Source organism: Quercus lobata, chromosome 7, assembly GCF_001633185.2.
Source record: "Quercus lobata isolate SW786 chromosome 7, ValleyOak3.0 Primary Assembly, whole genome shotgun sequence".
NCBI lineage: Eukaryota > Viridiplantae > Streptophyta > Magnoliopsida > Fagales > Fagaceae > Quercus > Quercus lobata.
The window spans coordinates 48,697,091-48,713,338 of NC_044910.1; the positions used below are offsets into that span (position 1 = coordinate 48,697,091).

The following is a 16,248-nucleotide window of genomic DNA, read 5'->3' on the forward strand; positions in this document are numbered from 1 at the left end:
ACCAATAATTATTTATCATATCAGCAGTTTGTAAAAAAGTTTCTATCTCTAGCATTATATATATATATATATATATATATATATTATAAAAGCTTGACATGTATTTCATAGACCGGGAATCTATTAAATGGGGCACACGATTAACACAGCACTGCAAACTTCAATTTGTTATTGGATTGAGATCAAGTGCACCTGATACAATAGCATTAAAGGGTGGAGATTGAAAGTTACAAACAATAACTTTCAATCTCAACCATTAAATAAAAACATATTAAAAAAATGTAAAAAATTAAAGTTAAAAATTAAAAATGTAAAAAAATTTGTGAAGGAAATGGTGTAACTGCATAGTACAATTGCTTTTAGCAATTGCACTTGATCTCAATCATTTGTAATTGTAGTGTCAGCTAGGAGGCCAGTCCATGATAGCTTTGAGAGATGTGAACTCATGTAAAGTATTTTTTTTTTTTTTTTTTTTGAAGTGTGAACTCATGTAAAGATAATAAATTAAAATAATAATAATAATAACGGTGTTGAGAGCGCAAACTAATTTGTAAAATATGGTTGTCTACACAAAAGAATTATATGCAAGACAGAATTTTACGCCAAAAAGTTGAACTTTGCCACTACCTAAACTAATAGGACATCACAAGTTCTAAATTCAACCAAGAAAAGAGGAATATAAACAAATCAAATGCACAAATGATCAAAAAAGATATTAGACAATAGAACTCACTTGATATCATAGTAGCACAAGTAGAATGTCACTTGATTACAATAGAACACAAAATGAAATTGGTAAAATTACAGTTCTCCAATTTAAGTTAAAAGCCTGTTTTTAGATAATTCATACGAAAGTAAACACACTTGCAAACGTGAAATTATCCATCCGTTGATTGAGAATTGTTGCCATTGATAGAGGATTACATTTTGAAGAGAATCTGCTTGTAGACTTCAATTTTTTACTAATGGGAAATAGGTGGTTGTTATTTAAGCCAAAAACTACCCCAGTAATCAGAGAAGGGGTTGGCTATGTGTAAAAATAACCATCACTTACAAATGTCATCTTTTTGCCAATTTATCTATAATAGTATTTAAAAGACTTTCTTTGTTTAGACCAAATTTTTTTTATCCAAAATACTCTTTCTCACCAAATTTTTTTTATCCAAAATACTAAATAGGATTACTTTCTCACTAACCCACTAACCCACTTATTCAGAAACAGAAAGAACCTTCATGTTTAAACCTTTTTCTTTCTTTATTTTTTTAATTTTTTTTAAACCCACGTTAAAAAGTTTTTTTCAAAAAAATTTTAGAAACCCAAGTTAAAATGTTACTATTTTTTTCGATAAAATTTAATAATTTACATCAATTATAATTTTATTTTTATATTAACACTACCGAAGCTTATGTGCTGGTTTAAAACTGTCATTTTGAGAATCATTATATTCACAACATTTAAAAAATATATATATTTACAATATTTTCACATCAAATCATAAATAGTAAATTATTATTGGTTCTAATCTTCTAATTTGAATCCACAATTAAAATTACTTTTTTACCTACTTATAACAACTGTGACAACCTATCACTTAACATTTCTTTTGCACATTTATATACAATCATAACAACCTACCACTTTTTTTTTTTTTTTTTTTTTTTTTTTTTGTGGCTGAAAAATAACAACCTACCACTGAACACAGCATTTCTCTTACATATCTGTATTCGGGCTAATTGGGGCCCTTCTAAAAATATTTTTGGGCCGCCACTTGTGCAATCCTTTTTTGTCGACCGTCACTACTTGAGAAAGATCTCCTTCTAACTCACGAAGTATCTGCTTTTTAGCAAGAATAGCAACAGGGTTAGGGTTATATTCCATTGTGAAAAATGAATAAGGGTTGAACACAATCGCAAAGAATAATGCCTTCGTACCAGTTTCAGAACTAGTTCAGCTTTAATAATTTCGTACTAAACAACATGATGGGCATTACAGTTCACAAACACAATAAGTAAGGGCTAAGGAGGTTTATTATTTGTAATTTTGCAATGCTAAAAAGAATGAAGATAAGAGGATTAGACAAACAGAAGTAATTATTTCAAATTTTCAATATTAGAAAGTGGTAGAGTTACCTGGCTCATTCCTGGCCGTTCCTCATATGATAGACGCAAGCATTTAGCAGCACAACTAACCATTCGAGCCATTTCTTTAGAGTCAAAGTTCTTTTCCAACCTTTTATCGACGAGATCATCAAATTTCTTCTTTTTCAAAGCTGGTGAGAGCAAAGGCTTTGCCTAAAATTCCATAAGAGTAAAATGTTATTTGTCTCGTGTCACTCAAGTTATGCAATTAAAATGCTGCATCTTTTAAGAAGAAAAAATATATATAGAAGTTATAACAGCCTAAACTAAAAAATTTCCTTGTATCTGCATGTCTAAAGGGCCTAGAAAATCTATGAATTTAGAACGCTTTATTAAAATATAATGAACAAGAAATGACATGGGTTTACTTTCTCAAACGCATAACTGAAAGGATATCAACTATCCTATACAAAGCAAAAAATCAAATCAAATCAATGAATCAATATCCTAATATTATAGAAGGTACCCTACACTCTTTTCCACCACCAGTTCTCTTAAGAGCCATATTGGCACTATTTTATTGGAAGAACTAATTACACGTGGCAAGCTTATGTGACATTTAACAGAAAATAAGGACAAAGGGTTGCTAATGCACACAATATAACTTCAAGAGGTAAAATTCAAATTCTAAAGTTTCAAAGTGTAAAATTTAAAAACTCTCAAACTTAAAGGGTGTAATTTGCACTTTAACCTAAATTTTTTCATTAAGAGAAGAACCTAAAATCAATTCACACATAAATACAAGCACAGAATAGGACACCATAAAGGAACAACGAAAACCCTGGACAAAGTTTAACTACAAAATTAGTTATAACCTGAGGTTACAACCTTACTCAATATCTTTTTATTGGAGGTGAATTTTGACAAATCAACTATTAGATTACGTCTTCTTTTTTATAAACTCCATGCTTGCCAAAATTTCTAGAAAATTAAAGATCAATTGCTATGTCATCAATAAATTGTTTAAATTGCAAGTTTTTGTAATTTAAAATTATGTATAAAATATAAACGCTTATAGATCATATAGTAAATAATATCCGATTGACACACAATTTGACATGTGAATTAAGAGAGTAAAAAACATGTAATTCAACGATTAGATTTTCAAAATATGTAGTAATTTTTATTTTATTGAGTAATGTTGTAATTTAAGGTTACAACTAATTTTGTCAGTAAACTTTGTCCAAAACCCCTGCCCCCCATGCAAATGAACACATACTTGCAAAGATTTTTTTGTTCCAAACAAAATGATTGTTCTTTTTAATATTTCAACAACAAAAATAAGTTATATCCCAAGATGATCTGATTCCATTGACAAAGTATAGTGAACAATTAAGGACTAGTGATCATGGAATACATACCCAATTAACCATGTTGAAGGGTGGATTTTGACTGATAGGTTTGCGTCCAGTAATCAACTCCAAAAGCACAACACCAAAGGAGTAAACATCCAACTTATCAGTGAGCCGTCCATCATTAGTATAAATTGGATCCGCATAACTGCATTTGGTGAATACAGGATTATTTCAAGATATTAAGAAACAATTAATTCAAAAGTTAAAAAGAATATGTAATAGCCAAGCCATCATTGCTTTTTAAGCATTAATTAGACTGCTCCATAACTAAAAGTCATGGCAGCACCACAGCTTTGCAGAAAGAACACAGAGAAATAGATCTTACCCAGCAGTTCCCATTACTCTAGTGTAGTAAGCATCAGCATCTGGTAAAAACCTAGCAAGCCCAAAATCTGCAACCTGAACAAAAGATCCCAGGTACATTATTTATCATGAAAGTCAATATTAAAAAAGTATTTAATTACAAAATGAGAATGAAGTTTTTCCGCATAACTTATGCCATGCAAACAGCACCATGCAATTAAATGACAGAACTTTCTGTTTGTTGTGGGCAGAGGAAAAGAGAAAAAGGAATCAAAAATTTTCCCATCATGGCAGCATCTCCTGACCCATTTCAAGCCAAGGATAATCCAAATGGATCTAAATCTAGAACTATCATAACTCAATCACAGATATAAATGGAGAAGCAAGTCAAAAATAAACAATGCAGACATTCATGTATAGATATTTGAAACTTAACAAATAATCCTCTGAAACTTAATAACCTTACCTTTGGATCAAAGATATCATCAATAAGAATATTAGCTGGCTTGATGTCACGGTGTATGATCTTAGGCTGACCTGAAGAACATTTAGCTCCAAAGGAGAGTGAAACTATAACCAGAAAATATTTTTATTGTCTGCAATGCAAAGGTAGAACATAAAGGAAACTCACAGTCCTCAAGCAGATATGCCAATACTTTTGCAGTGCCTAGAGCTATTTTCATTCTATTTGGCCAGCTCATAGTCGGTTCCCCTTCTCCTGCAATGTCATTTTTCTTTAATAAAACATTGTATGGTAATTTAGAAAATAAGGTTACTAGACCAAAATCAAATTGAAAAACAATGATCTCAATCTTAACAACACATTGTGATCCAACTTACCATTAAAACTCTCAGGATGGTAAAATCCCATAGGAACGCTACTTGAAATGACAACCCAATAATGCTACTCGGTGCAGTTTAATCACCAATTTGGCTATTTTTACTCTCTTTTTCACATATGGTTATTAAAGAGGTTCGTGCCTCTCCATGAATACTTTCGGCCAATTAAGTTGCATTTAAGAGGCTTGTATCAATAGAGAAATCTAAAGAAATGAACAAATGATATATAACAATGCAAAAGATCTTCTTCTTCTTCTTCAACAACTCAACTTCTCTATATCATATAAGTCATCTTCTGATCTTGCTTATTTTTTACTGTATTTTGAAGCAACTCTTGGGTTCTTAGTAAATTAAGTATTAATTAATTTGTTTTTTGTTTTCTTTTAAAATTATTATACATTTCATAAAGTAAGCCCCAATTCAATTACTTTTGACAATTTTATCTACTAGTTCTACTAATACAACTAAAATCTTTGAAGTATCTTATTACTCTAGATATTTTCGGTTATAGCTTTTTCACTCAAGTTTTACTATGAAAATGCTTTCCCTTGGTCATTTTTTCTATCTCATGAAACTTATGTAATTCTTGAGACCATCATTCCAGTAATCCTGCACTTTGTGAACTAGTGATGCAAATTCTTGATTGACTTAGAACCAACATAGGAAAAATTAAGTGGAGCCAACCAATTGAATCATGACTATGCTTATGGACCTTCCCTTTTTTAAAGGATTATCTTGGGGAAAGGATAACTTCTTGCTCTATTCTTTCAATAACAACAGGACATTTCCATTTGTAAGAACAAAAGGGACAAATATATTTTATATTTAAGACCACCATCATGAATTACTATCCCCCAACAAATAAAAGGTTACAGATGAAACAAAATAATATAATCACCAAAAAGACTTACCATGCAGATGAAAATCCAATGTTTTGTTTGGGACAAATTCATAAACAAGCATTCTATCTGTGCCATCTACGCAGTATCCAGCCAGTGAAACAAGGTTTTTGTGATGGATAGAGCTAATAATATTAACCTCTGCCAGGAATTCCCCCTCCCCCTGTACACTTCCAGATTTCAACTGCTTAACGGCAACCAATTTGCCATTTGAAAGGATTCCTTTATAAACAGGACCATAACCACCTTCACCAATGAAGCAGGATTTGGAGAAATTGCCAGTTGCATTGGCTAGATCTTTATTTGAAAATGGCTTCAGAGAAAAACCAAGGGATGGTGATGGCATTTGTTTCTCTGGGACATCAAAAGGTTCATCTGGAGAATCAGAGATCAGCACAAAAAATAAATAAATCAGCGAGTATTGAGTCAATATCATAAAAAGTAGCAGTTTCTGAAAATACAAATAAGCTAGATCATAATTAAATGAAAGATTTTCATCATCAAGAAAAATGAAATAATAATATACTGAGTTCAATGAAATCCATTTGATGATAAAAGGTAAAATAAACGGATACAACTCCCATGGCCACGTGCTGCACCTCTTCTTCCATGAGAGGCTATTATTGGATTGAGGAATTATGGAAAATTAGTAAAGAATAAAAAAGAAACTTCTGGTTATACTTCGAGAGTGTTAGGCATCTGTACCATCAGTACCTATGTTTGTAGAATAGTATTGTGTTGTAAGTGATGGGTATAACAGTTAGCAATGAGTAGTTGGATTAGTTAGCTTAGTTAGCTGATAATCCGGAGGTCAGTTACAAGCTGATGCTTATATAAGAAGAGAACAGTTCATTGTATCATTTTTTTTTTTTTTCCTTTTTCTTTTTCACTTATTTGTGCTCCCAATTTAGATTTTCCAGCTGAAATGACCTGTATTCTCCAGTAAGTCCGATACATTCCAGTATCAAATGGTAAGTTTTAGAGGTGATTCAGTACTAGTTAACTGGCCAGAACAGAAAATACCATCATGTACGGAACGGTATCGACTTCCTTGGCTGTGGCTCGTGAGTAAGGTCCAAATTGCAAGGTTGGCAGGGTATTCAGGTTTATGCGTGGCAGTGTGCGTCTGAACTCTGATATTTTCAAGTTGGGAGTTTTCAGAAACAAAGTTGCAAAACGAAATCATGTAGTCAGGTTTTCAAAGTGAATGATTCTCAAATAAATAAATAAGGTTTTCAAAGTGAATCATGCGGTATTTAGTCAGTGTTTATAGTATTTATAGATAAATAAATATACTTATTAAATAAAAAAAATTAAAAAAAAAACCTTACTTTTACCTTTAGGTCCTTGTGGTTGTGATGAAGCACCACTGTCAGTGTGAATAAAAGTATACTCCTCCGGTCTCTTGCTAATCCTTCGGCTATAGAAAATTATAAAAAAGCCTCACCAAATACTACAAAATTATAATATGAAAAGGATGGATAAGCAATCCTACCTGATCGTGCAATGTTTCCCTCGCTCATGGATTGGCATTTGACAACAGGTGTTGTCAACTGGGGGACGGAGTAGAGTGATTTTATTTTGCCTTCCTCTCAGACAGCTTTTTTCCAATAGAGTAAATGCAGATTAGAAAGCATTCAAAAACTAGTTCAATCACATGACATTTATGTTTCATCCACAATTGGAACTATAAATACTGAGGCTATATCCTCATTGAAATTATGAGCAAAACTCAGGTAGAATTACTTCAGTGTCATACCTTGAGTTTTTCAGTTAAATTCAACCACATACATGCATGCGTAGGTCAATGCAATAAAAATGGTATTATCTTTCCCAGAGAGAATTAAATTCAACGATATAACGGCTAGCAATCACATGTTGAGTATAGTTGGGAACTTAAAGTACTTAAGTTTTATTCATAAATTATTGATTGTCCAATTACCTCCTTTATGCAGCAAAGCTCTCATTTCAACATGTATCAAGTTTTCACCAAATACTATTATAATATGAAAAAGATGGATAAGAAACCCTACCCAAGTATGCCAAGTTCCATTGCTCAGTACCTCCACCATATCTACTTATTTCTCAGTTAAAAGTAAGCTTGTAAATTATTGTACAGCATTTACCGACCAAAATTTTTAATCTTAATCTTAGGACTTAGGTTGAGAGTGTTGACAAACATTATTTTGAAATAGTTATAGCCAGTTTGGATGGAGAGGGAGTAGAGAAGAGTAGAGTAGAGCTGGCCGGAAATTGTATTAAAACAATAAAAATGGTATTATCTTTCCCAAAGAGAATTAAATTCAACTATATAACGGCTAGCAATCGCATGTTGAGTATAGTTGGGAACTTAAAAGTACTAAATCATTGGTTGCCCAATTACCTCCATTGTGCAGCAAAGCCCTCATTTTGACAAGTATCAAGTTTAAGTATGCCTAATTCCCTTGCTGCTTTGTACTGGATGGGAATCTCCATTAGGGCAGCCAGAGCAAAAGCTGTTTCTTTCTCTGAGGGTGTTACATTTTCAGACATAATTGCAGTGAAGTTAACAAACTACAAACAAAGAAGACATATTTTAAAAGTCAATGCATATTGAATTATATTCAACTTATATGGAACGATACAGAAAACTTACATGGAATTCAAAGCTAATTGTGTACTACTATTGTGATACCTGAAAATTATCGTATTTACGTTGAGGGATCTTGTCATCAAAGTTCTCCATGCCTTCCCAGGGTCCATCACCAACTCCAACAAGAACAATTGGGAGTGGATACCGACTGGAAGTTAAAAATATAAGTGTCAGTACCTCCACCATATCTACTTATTTCTCAGTTAAAAGTAAGCTTGTAAATTATCGTACCACATTTACTGAACAAATTTTTTAATCTTAATCTTAGGATTATTTTGAAATAGTTATAGCCAGTTTGGATGGAGGGGAAAGGAGAGGGTGTAGAGGAGAGTAGAGTAGAACTGACTGGAAATTGCATCCAATTCCCTGACACCTTGGTGGACCTCATTTGGACAAAACAAGGCTTTCTGTACATACACTTTGTCCAAAGATGATTTATGACACAGCATATTTCAAGTCAGCAAGTCTTCTCAGCCCTAGCCCACCATCCTTAGGATTGCAAAAGCCTAAGTGACTTTTGCAGCTCCCTTTATTACATTAGCACCATTCCAAAGAAAAATTTTGAGAAAAATTGCCAATGGTTGTCATTAATCTTTAAGGAATCACACTGCCCCAACTAAACCTGTATAGTAACCAGAACAGATTGTATAACTAACAAAAACATTCTATAATAGGACCAAGGTATCCACTACATTGCTCACTACAAACCCACAACTCACATAACCAGCACTCAACATATCAAATACACGAATTAATATAAATTATGGCTTTGAATTCATCTTCCAGTGATTTTTTTCAACGACTCCAATCTCCAGTATATTTTTCTTATTATTGGACAGAAGAATGCCTACTTTTCTAGCTTTTTAAAGAATAACACACAAAAAGGGCGGCAAAGTAGCTCAAAAGTCTTTTTTTTTTTTGGTGGGGGGGGGATTTGTCAGAAGCCTAAGGAGAAATTTTAAATAATCAATCTGCAAGGTCACCTTGCTTTGACAATTGAATCGATTGTTTTTTCTTCTTGTGGACTTAGTTCCGTATCTCTTGTATCGACGCTCCTTGTAACCTTCACAATAGAACATTGCTCAAAATAAGAAAATTAAGCTGTATGCATGTCAATGTGTCAGTTTGAGAGATGACTTTGAATTCAACCTGGCCATCAGCTATGAGAAGCAGTGCATGGTGCTTGCCACCACTTTCCTCCACAATGTCAATTGCAGCCTCAATTATCGGAGCATAAGAAGTTGGCCCTTAAATACAATTACACAAATTGATTGAAGCCATGAACTTTTTGAGATAAAGTAAAATATTATAGAATGATGTGAAACCAGAAAAGTCCATGGTTTTGATAATGGAAAGCAATTGCCAATAATGAAAATATCAGCTTTCAAATAAAGGAATATAAAACCAACCTAGAAGTTGCAAGTTTGGAACTATTTTTTTGTAGCATGAAAGGACTCCATCAAAACCATTGCAAGGTGACTGATCATTGTGAAAGCTAAACACGGCATGATCTTCAGTACTTGCTATAACAGAAAATAAATCCAGTGATTATATGAAAACATGAGAAAAACTTGTCCAGATATTCTTCAGGGCACTAGACATACCGTCGCCAAAACCATAACAAGGAATTAAGTTGCATTTGCAGAAAGGGGATAAAGTCTTCCCAATGATAGAGATAGCCATCTGATATGGATTAAGTTCATCTCCAATTGTATGCAAGCTTTGCTTATTGAATGAGAATTTGCCTTCAATAACAAAACCAATGCATTGGCTTCCCAGATATACAAATCAAATGCAAACCATTTTGAAAAAAAAAATGATATTAAAAAGACAAAACTGTTGCATTGCCTCCACTTTAGATTCTTGACCATGTGATCATTGCATTATAACCAGACTGGATAGGCAGTGGCATCATAAGTAGGAGTAAAAATCACATGTTAACAAAGTACAGGGGGGAGGGGAAACAGCAGATTACGTGTTACAGAGGGCCTGCTAAAGATGCAATAACCTTAACTGTAATGCCTTCACCAAAACTATCTAGTGTCAAGCATGACCTTAAAGTTGAGAAAACACTAATGAATGTACAATAATGAGAAAACACTAATGACTATCTAGTGTCAAGTCTAATAATGCATGACCTTAAGGTTGAGAAAACACTAACGAATGTACAATAATGAGAAAACACTAATGACTATCTAGTGTCAAGTCTAATAATGCGAATAGACGAATATTGACTAGGGGATATCAATTTCTGCTCCATGTACAATAATGAATGAAACTGTATAACCTTTCAATTCATTGCTTGCAGTGCAATCAATTCCAGTGATAAGATTGGTTGATTCTAGACCTGCCTCTCTCAATGCTGCAGTAACCTATTAGAAAAGAGAGCCCATTCAAAAATTCAACTTCATGTTAAAAGTAATCTAGTCGTAATTTAAAATTTGGGGGGCTAAACTTATTCTAATATTTATACTAGTGAGCTTTCAAATTATATATAAATACATATATATATATAGTTGCACTAATCTACCACCTCGATCCATATGTTATTAATAAAATTTATGAAATTTATTTTGTCTATTGTCGAATGTCGATGGCACTAATGGCAGCGGAAGTCAATGGTACATTTGGATCAATTATTTTGTTTTGGTAAAAAGACTTGTTAATTAATGACAACACCTAACTGGGCAGTTTTATCTATCCAGTTAATAAAAGAACGTTGATTTCTTATGTCTTGACCTATATCCCTCATCGAAAAAGCAAAAAATCTTATTTTCACAAGCTCAGCGGAATTACTGGCAAAAAAAGGAATCCAACTATGATCGGAGAAGTGAATTGAAGGCTTTTGATGAGTCTAAGGCTGGGGTAAAAGGACTCGCTGATGCTGGAGTGGAAAAGATCCCACGGATATTCATCCATGAGCAAAATAAGCAGAACAATGTGTCAGATTCTTCTTGTGACTCCAAGTTCAGCATACCAGTCATCCATGGTTACTAAAATTTAGCATTCTGTCCCAAAATCTCAAAATTTAAAATTGTCATCTAACCCATATTTGAGGGTAATGGTCTTTCCAAAAAATTCCCTTTTTCATAACAAAACAAAAGCAAATCTCTTAACAGAAAATACTCTTTAAATAAAAAAATGTGTTTGGTATGATAGTTTATTTATTTTACTTATTTGGGACGAAAATTAAAAGTTTATAAGTAACTGAATATGTTCTTCGCTTCAAATGAAAATAGCAAAAACTAAATAATTTTTTTTTATAATTTAAAAAAAAAAAAAAAAAAAAAAAAAAAAAAAAAAAAAGCACATGTAGACAAATGCAAGAAAGGAAAGAAAACCTGTTCAAGTGAGCTGAAATTATCACCGATGTAACCATATTTCTCCTTGAATCTATGACCTTTTTTGGGACAAAGAGCGTAGCAGATTCGAGAAGAAAAAGAAGAAGAACATGGAGGTGGTGAAGACATTTTTATTTAATTTGTGTTTGGGTAGAGAGAAGAAAGTAGGGTTGGTGTGGTGGACTGAATATGTTCTTCGCTTCAAATGAAAATAGCAAAAACTAAATAAATTTTTTTTTTTAATTTAGAGAAAAAAAAAAAAAAAAAAAAAAAAAAAAAAAAAAAAAAAAAAAAAAAAAAGCACATGTAGACAAATGCAAGAAAGGAAAGAAAACCTGTTCAAGTGAGTTGAAATTATCACCGATGTAACCATATTTCTCCTTGAACCTATGACCTTTTTTGGGACAAAGAGCGTAGCAGATTCGAGAAGAAAAAGAAGAAGAACATGGAGGTGGTGAAGACATTTTTATTTAATTTGTGTTTGGGTAGAGAGAAGAAAGTAGGGTTGGTGTGGTGGACTGAGGTTGAGTTTCACTTTAATATCACTAGAAAGAAGACAAGGCTTCGCATGCAGACAAAATAAGGCTGTCACGTGGTGGACAGAGATGAGAGAACATTAATTAATCCATACCATGAACAACGCGCGTGGGTCTCACGTGTCAGTGAGACGAAATACTCTATCATGCGTGCATGCTTCCCCTCTCTCACATACACCGGAAGGACAATATAACTTCTCCAGTAAGCAATGGGTTAGACCAGGGGATTCACATCCTAGGTATTGCACCTGGTGCAATACCTCCACTTCCTTCACAATTTTTTTAACTTTTTAACTCTAACCTTTTTACTCTTTTTAAATATATTTTATTTAATGGCTGAGATTGAAAGTTGCTTTTTCAATCTTTCAATCTCAGCCATTGATTAGGTATTGCACCTGATGTGAATCCTAGACGAGGAATGGAGCTACTGTTGGACCTGGGGGGCAGTGGCCCCCCACACTTTTTTTTTTTTTTAATTTTTACTATATACAATCTATTATTTTTAACAATTTGTTTAAATAAAATTGCTCTTTGTCCCCTTAACAATATTATTGATATTTTTAAAAGCTATAAAATATTATCCCAATAACAAAAATTAAGCCTAAACAACATCCCAAAACAAATAAACACAAGCCACAAAAAAAAAAAAAAAAAAAAAAAAACCTCAAATCGGATTCTAACTAGAAGGGGATTTCTAAGCCAACTTAAGGCAAGACACACATATAATAAAAGGGAAAAAAACAGGGGATTTCTAAGCCACTACCAAAAAAAAAACGTAACTTACGGCATAAGAGTGAAGACCTCAAAATTGAGGACTTGGGCAGCGGCACTACAGCAGAACAGTAATGTAGCAGAAGTAAAGGCAGAACAGTGCACCTGACACTACCGGCCACCACTAGTCCACCGCAGCAATTAGCATTGCCCAAAGGCCCCAAACCTGGTAACATTTTATCCCTCTCTCATATCTGAATCTCTAATGCTTGGTTAATTGGTTGATTAACTTAGATTTAATCATATGTGTTGACAATGTTGTAAAGAAAATTGAAAGAGAAACAGAGCTGAGAGACTCAACCACATCCGAAAATAGAAGAAGAGATAAAAAAAAAAGAGTCAAAGAGAGAGAGGTAGACTCTAACTTGACTCCATCTTTGATCTTTTTATATATATATATATATATGTATGGATTTTACTAACGTATGCCCTAAGGGCACATAATAGTAAACCAATTTTGGAAAAAATTTATTTGGAACTGAAAAAATTTTGACAACTTTTTCAATTCCCAATAAAAATTTTCCAAAAATAGATTTATTAATGTGTACCCTAAGGGCACACATTAACCGGACCAGGTGGTCAGGTCACAGGTGGTGTTTTGTCTCTGATTAACAACTATGAACTACGGAAAACAACACAATGCCCCATATGATGTTCGGACAATTCTATGCACTTTAGTGTAAATTTGTAGTTTTGTTTGTTAGTTTTGTTGTTTATTAGTGTCTTTTAAAAAATTTGAAAGATTTTTTTTTTAGGTAAATAATTAAAGAGATTATTTACCACTTTAAAATTTGTTGGTTATTTGTTGACTACTTGTGTGCATGATATTTGTTTATTATGTGAAATGATTATAGATTATTGACCATATAATAAAATGAAAATTTCAAATTATATTTTATTTGTAAATTATGAAAAAGTCCACTATCATATTTGATTTTTTCAAAAAAATAATCAAATGATTTAGAAGCTAATAACAGTGGTGCAACATTACCAATTACTAATGTTGAGGAAAATTTAATGTCTTATTTTCATAAATAATTGCATTGTAATATCTTAAAAAACAATAATTTTGTGTATTTTTCTTTCCTGATGGTTTATAAAATGAATATTTATTTAGAGTTTCAAATTTTTTTTCTTATACTTTTACCCCCCTAACTTCAAACTCTGACTCCGTCCATAGGTGAGACAATGAGTTTATACGCCTGTCTCACCCAGTATGTTTTTCCTGTACTACTTTTTTTTTTTTTTATGAATGGATAATTTCCTCTACTACTACTCGAACTCGAGCTGCCCACTTGTATTGTATTGTATTAACGCAAACAAACGTGAATGTTTTTTAGATTTAGGGCCACACACCGCCACCGGTGTGTCGTTTCGTGATAAGATATTTGTCACCATCAAGGCTTTTTATTCATAATAGTAGTAATGGTTTGAAATTATTAGTTAAAAGTAATTTTATGAAATGAAATGAAAAAAGTACCTAAAGAATTTATTGTGTAGTACATATACTGTTCTTGAAAATTCTCCAGGTAAAAATTGAGAGAGGAAGAAAGGTGAAGATATATGTATTTGTGGCTTAAAGTGAAACTAAAAATTCAATTGATTTTGCTCTCAGTTTCTGAGAAAGTCGTTATTGCGGACAACGAACGCGATGACGTGGTGCAGCTGACAGGAGTGATCGAGGCCTCCAAGGCTCCAAAGTGCTGCTGTAACCATGATAGTTATCCATTATCATCCATAAAATTTTTTTTGATAAAACAAAAATATATTTTTTATCAAATGATATTACACCATTTGTATTAAAATTCAATTAACAAGAGCCTTATATAAAAATAATTATCTATTAACACATTACACGTCTTTCATTTATTAGTAGCATTTATTAAGTTTTGATACCAAATATCTTCCGACTTCCGTAATTCTCTTTTAAAAAAAAGCCTTCCGTGAGAATATATAAACCTACTCTAAGATACTATTATTATTATTTTTTTGGTTCAAATTCAACATCACATGATAGTGGTACAAATCAACTTACTAATGAAGGAACTAATGATTGGAGAAATATTAGCAAAAAGATTAAAAATCATGAAACAAGCAAAGAGCATGTTACTAACATGAATGCTTGGATTGATTTAGAAATGAGATTATTGAAAAATAAAACAATTGATAAAAATTTTCAAAAACAAGTTAACAAAGAGAAAGATCATTGGAAAAAAGTTTTGTTAAGAATTATTTCTGTAGTGAAAAATCTGCGAAAAAATAATTTGGTTTTTCAAGAAAAAAATAAAAAGATCTATCAAGAAAATAAAAGAATTTTTTTAAGAAGAAAGTCACACCTCTGGCCTCTACTAGGCACTATGATACCTTTTGGTAATAAATTACTTACAACTTTCTGGTAAGGCAGGCTCAGCAAAAGACTTCTCATAACTGGATCGGGTTTTAAATTCTCATAGGGTAATCTCCCATGAACAAAACTGTAAGACATGAAAATGAAAGGTCAATAAAAGTTCAATACCAATACAACAAGAGGCGTACAGGATACAAAAAGGAGTAAAAAAATTCCTACCCATGGTATTCATCATAGTCAAAGTTTAAAAAAATTCCTACCCATGGTATTCATCATAGTCAAAGTTTAAAGTTTAAAAAGTGTGTAAAACACCTACGAATGTTTAAACCCCCAAATACAAAAATACCAACACAAGCTTATAATCAAACAGTATATGTGCAGAATATGAAATATAAGCTATAACCAAATTGGTAACACACTCTAAACCATAATTAAATACAATCACAACAACAATTAAAAGGTAAAGAGTAAAGGAAGAGAGATGCAAAAACAAAAATAATACGGCGATATGTTATCGAAGAGGAAACCGAAATATTCAGCGAAAAACCTCTCCGCTGCCCTCCAAGTGGTCAATAATCCACTAGAGAATAAAGTTAGTATACATTAACAGCAGAAGACCCTCCAAGCCTAATCTACCTAATGCACCTAAGCCCTCCAAGCTTCTTACTCCAACAGGGTTACGCTGAACCTTGTCTTCTCTAGCTTACCGAATCCCGCAATCGCCCATCACATCAACAGAATTAATTGGTCCCTTCTGAAATGCTTCTCAAGCACCAAAATACCTCCTCATTGATTGGGTATAGTGAGATAGGATTTGGCTAAATGTACCTCTCAAGGATATGTCAATGGAGAGGATGAGAGTAGAGGAATTTGGAGAATCAAAGGACGAAGATTGTAGATGAGTCAATCTTGTTTTTCTCTAGAGTTTCTCTCTTTAAATTCTCTTTGAACGCTCTCTACATTTCGTGGGTATAAGGGTATTTATAATAGTAAGGTGTATAAGGAATGCGAAGAGTCAATTACAACCAAACAGGACTTTCTGGCGACTCAAGCTTGCGACTGGAACGAGTCACGAGTTTGAGTCG

The 16,248-nt window shown here is 32.7% G+C and overlaps 2 protein-coding genes across 2 annotated transcripts; both read right to left on the minus strand.

Annotated features, from left to right (window-relative positions):
- Nucleotides 1-1,711: 1,711 nt before the first annotated feature.
- On the minus strand, nt 1,712-6,722 carry LOC115952169 (proline-rich receptor-like protein kinase PERK3). Its single transcript, XM_031069242.1, has 8 exons — nt 6,560-6,722; nt 5,549-5,911; nt 4,429-4,515; nt 4,264-4,334; nt 3,820-3,893; nt 3,501-3,639; nt 2,131-2,292; nt 1,712-1,834 (listed from the first exon to the last, which is right to left on the minus strand). The coding sequence occupies exons 1-8, from the start codon at nt 6,720-6,722 to the stop codon at nt 1,712-1,714; spliced, it is 1,182 nt and encodes a 393-aa protein (XP_030925102.1).
- Nucleotides 6,723-7,915: 1,193 nt separating this feature from the next.
- On the minus strand, nt 7,916-11,973 carry LOC115952170 (E3 ubiquitin-protein ligase RGLG5-like). Its single transcript, XM_031069243.1, has 8 exons — nt 11,845-11,973; nt 10,456-10,540; nt 9,773-9,913; nt 9,578-9,691; nt 9,318-9,415; nt 9,152-9,231; nt 8,211-8,316; nt 7,916-8,089 (listed from the first exon to the last, which is right to left on the minus strand). Exons 1-8 carry the CDS (start codon nt 11,971-11,973, stop codon nt 7,916-7,918), a joined length of 927 nt encoding a protein of 308 aa, XP_030925103.1.
- Between the last annotated feature and the right edge of the window lie 4,275 nt (nt 11,974-16,248).

Bases quoted from the DNA above. Each gene is read 5' to 3' on its own strand.
- LOC115952169 (XM_031069242.1), bottom strand. From the start codon at position 6,722: ATGATTTCGTTTTGCAACTTTGTTTCTGAAAACTCCCAACTTGAAAAT. The intron at 3,894-4,263 runs GTAAGGTTATTA...TCTTTTGTTCAG, and splicing joins ATGATATCTTTGATCCAAAG to GTTGCAGATTTTGGGCTTGC. The intron at 2,293-3,500 runs GTATGTATTCCA...ATGGAATTTTAG, and splicing joins CCTTCAACATGGTTAATTGG to GCAAAGCCTTTGCTCTCACC.
- LOC115952170 (XM_031069243.1), bottom strand. From the start codon at position 11,973: ATGTCTTCACCACCTCCATGTTCTTCTTCTTTTTCTTCTCGAATCTGC. The intron at 9,692-9,772 runs GTATGTCTAGTG...TTTCTGTTATAG, and splicing joins TTGTTATGGTTTTGGCGACG to CAAGTACTGAAGATCATGCC. The intron at 9,232-9,317 runs GTTGAATTCAAA...TCTATTGTGAAG, and splicing joins TTCTCATAGCTGATGGCCAG to GTTACAAGGAGCGTCGATAC.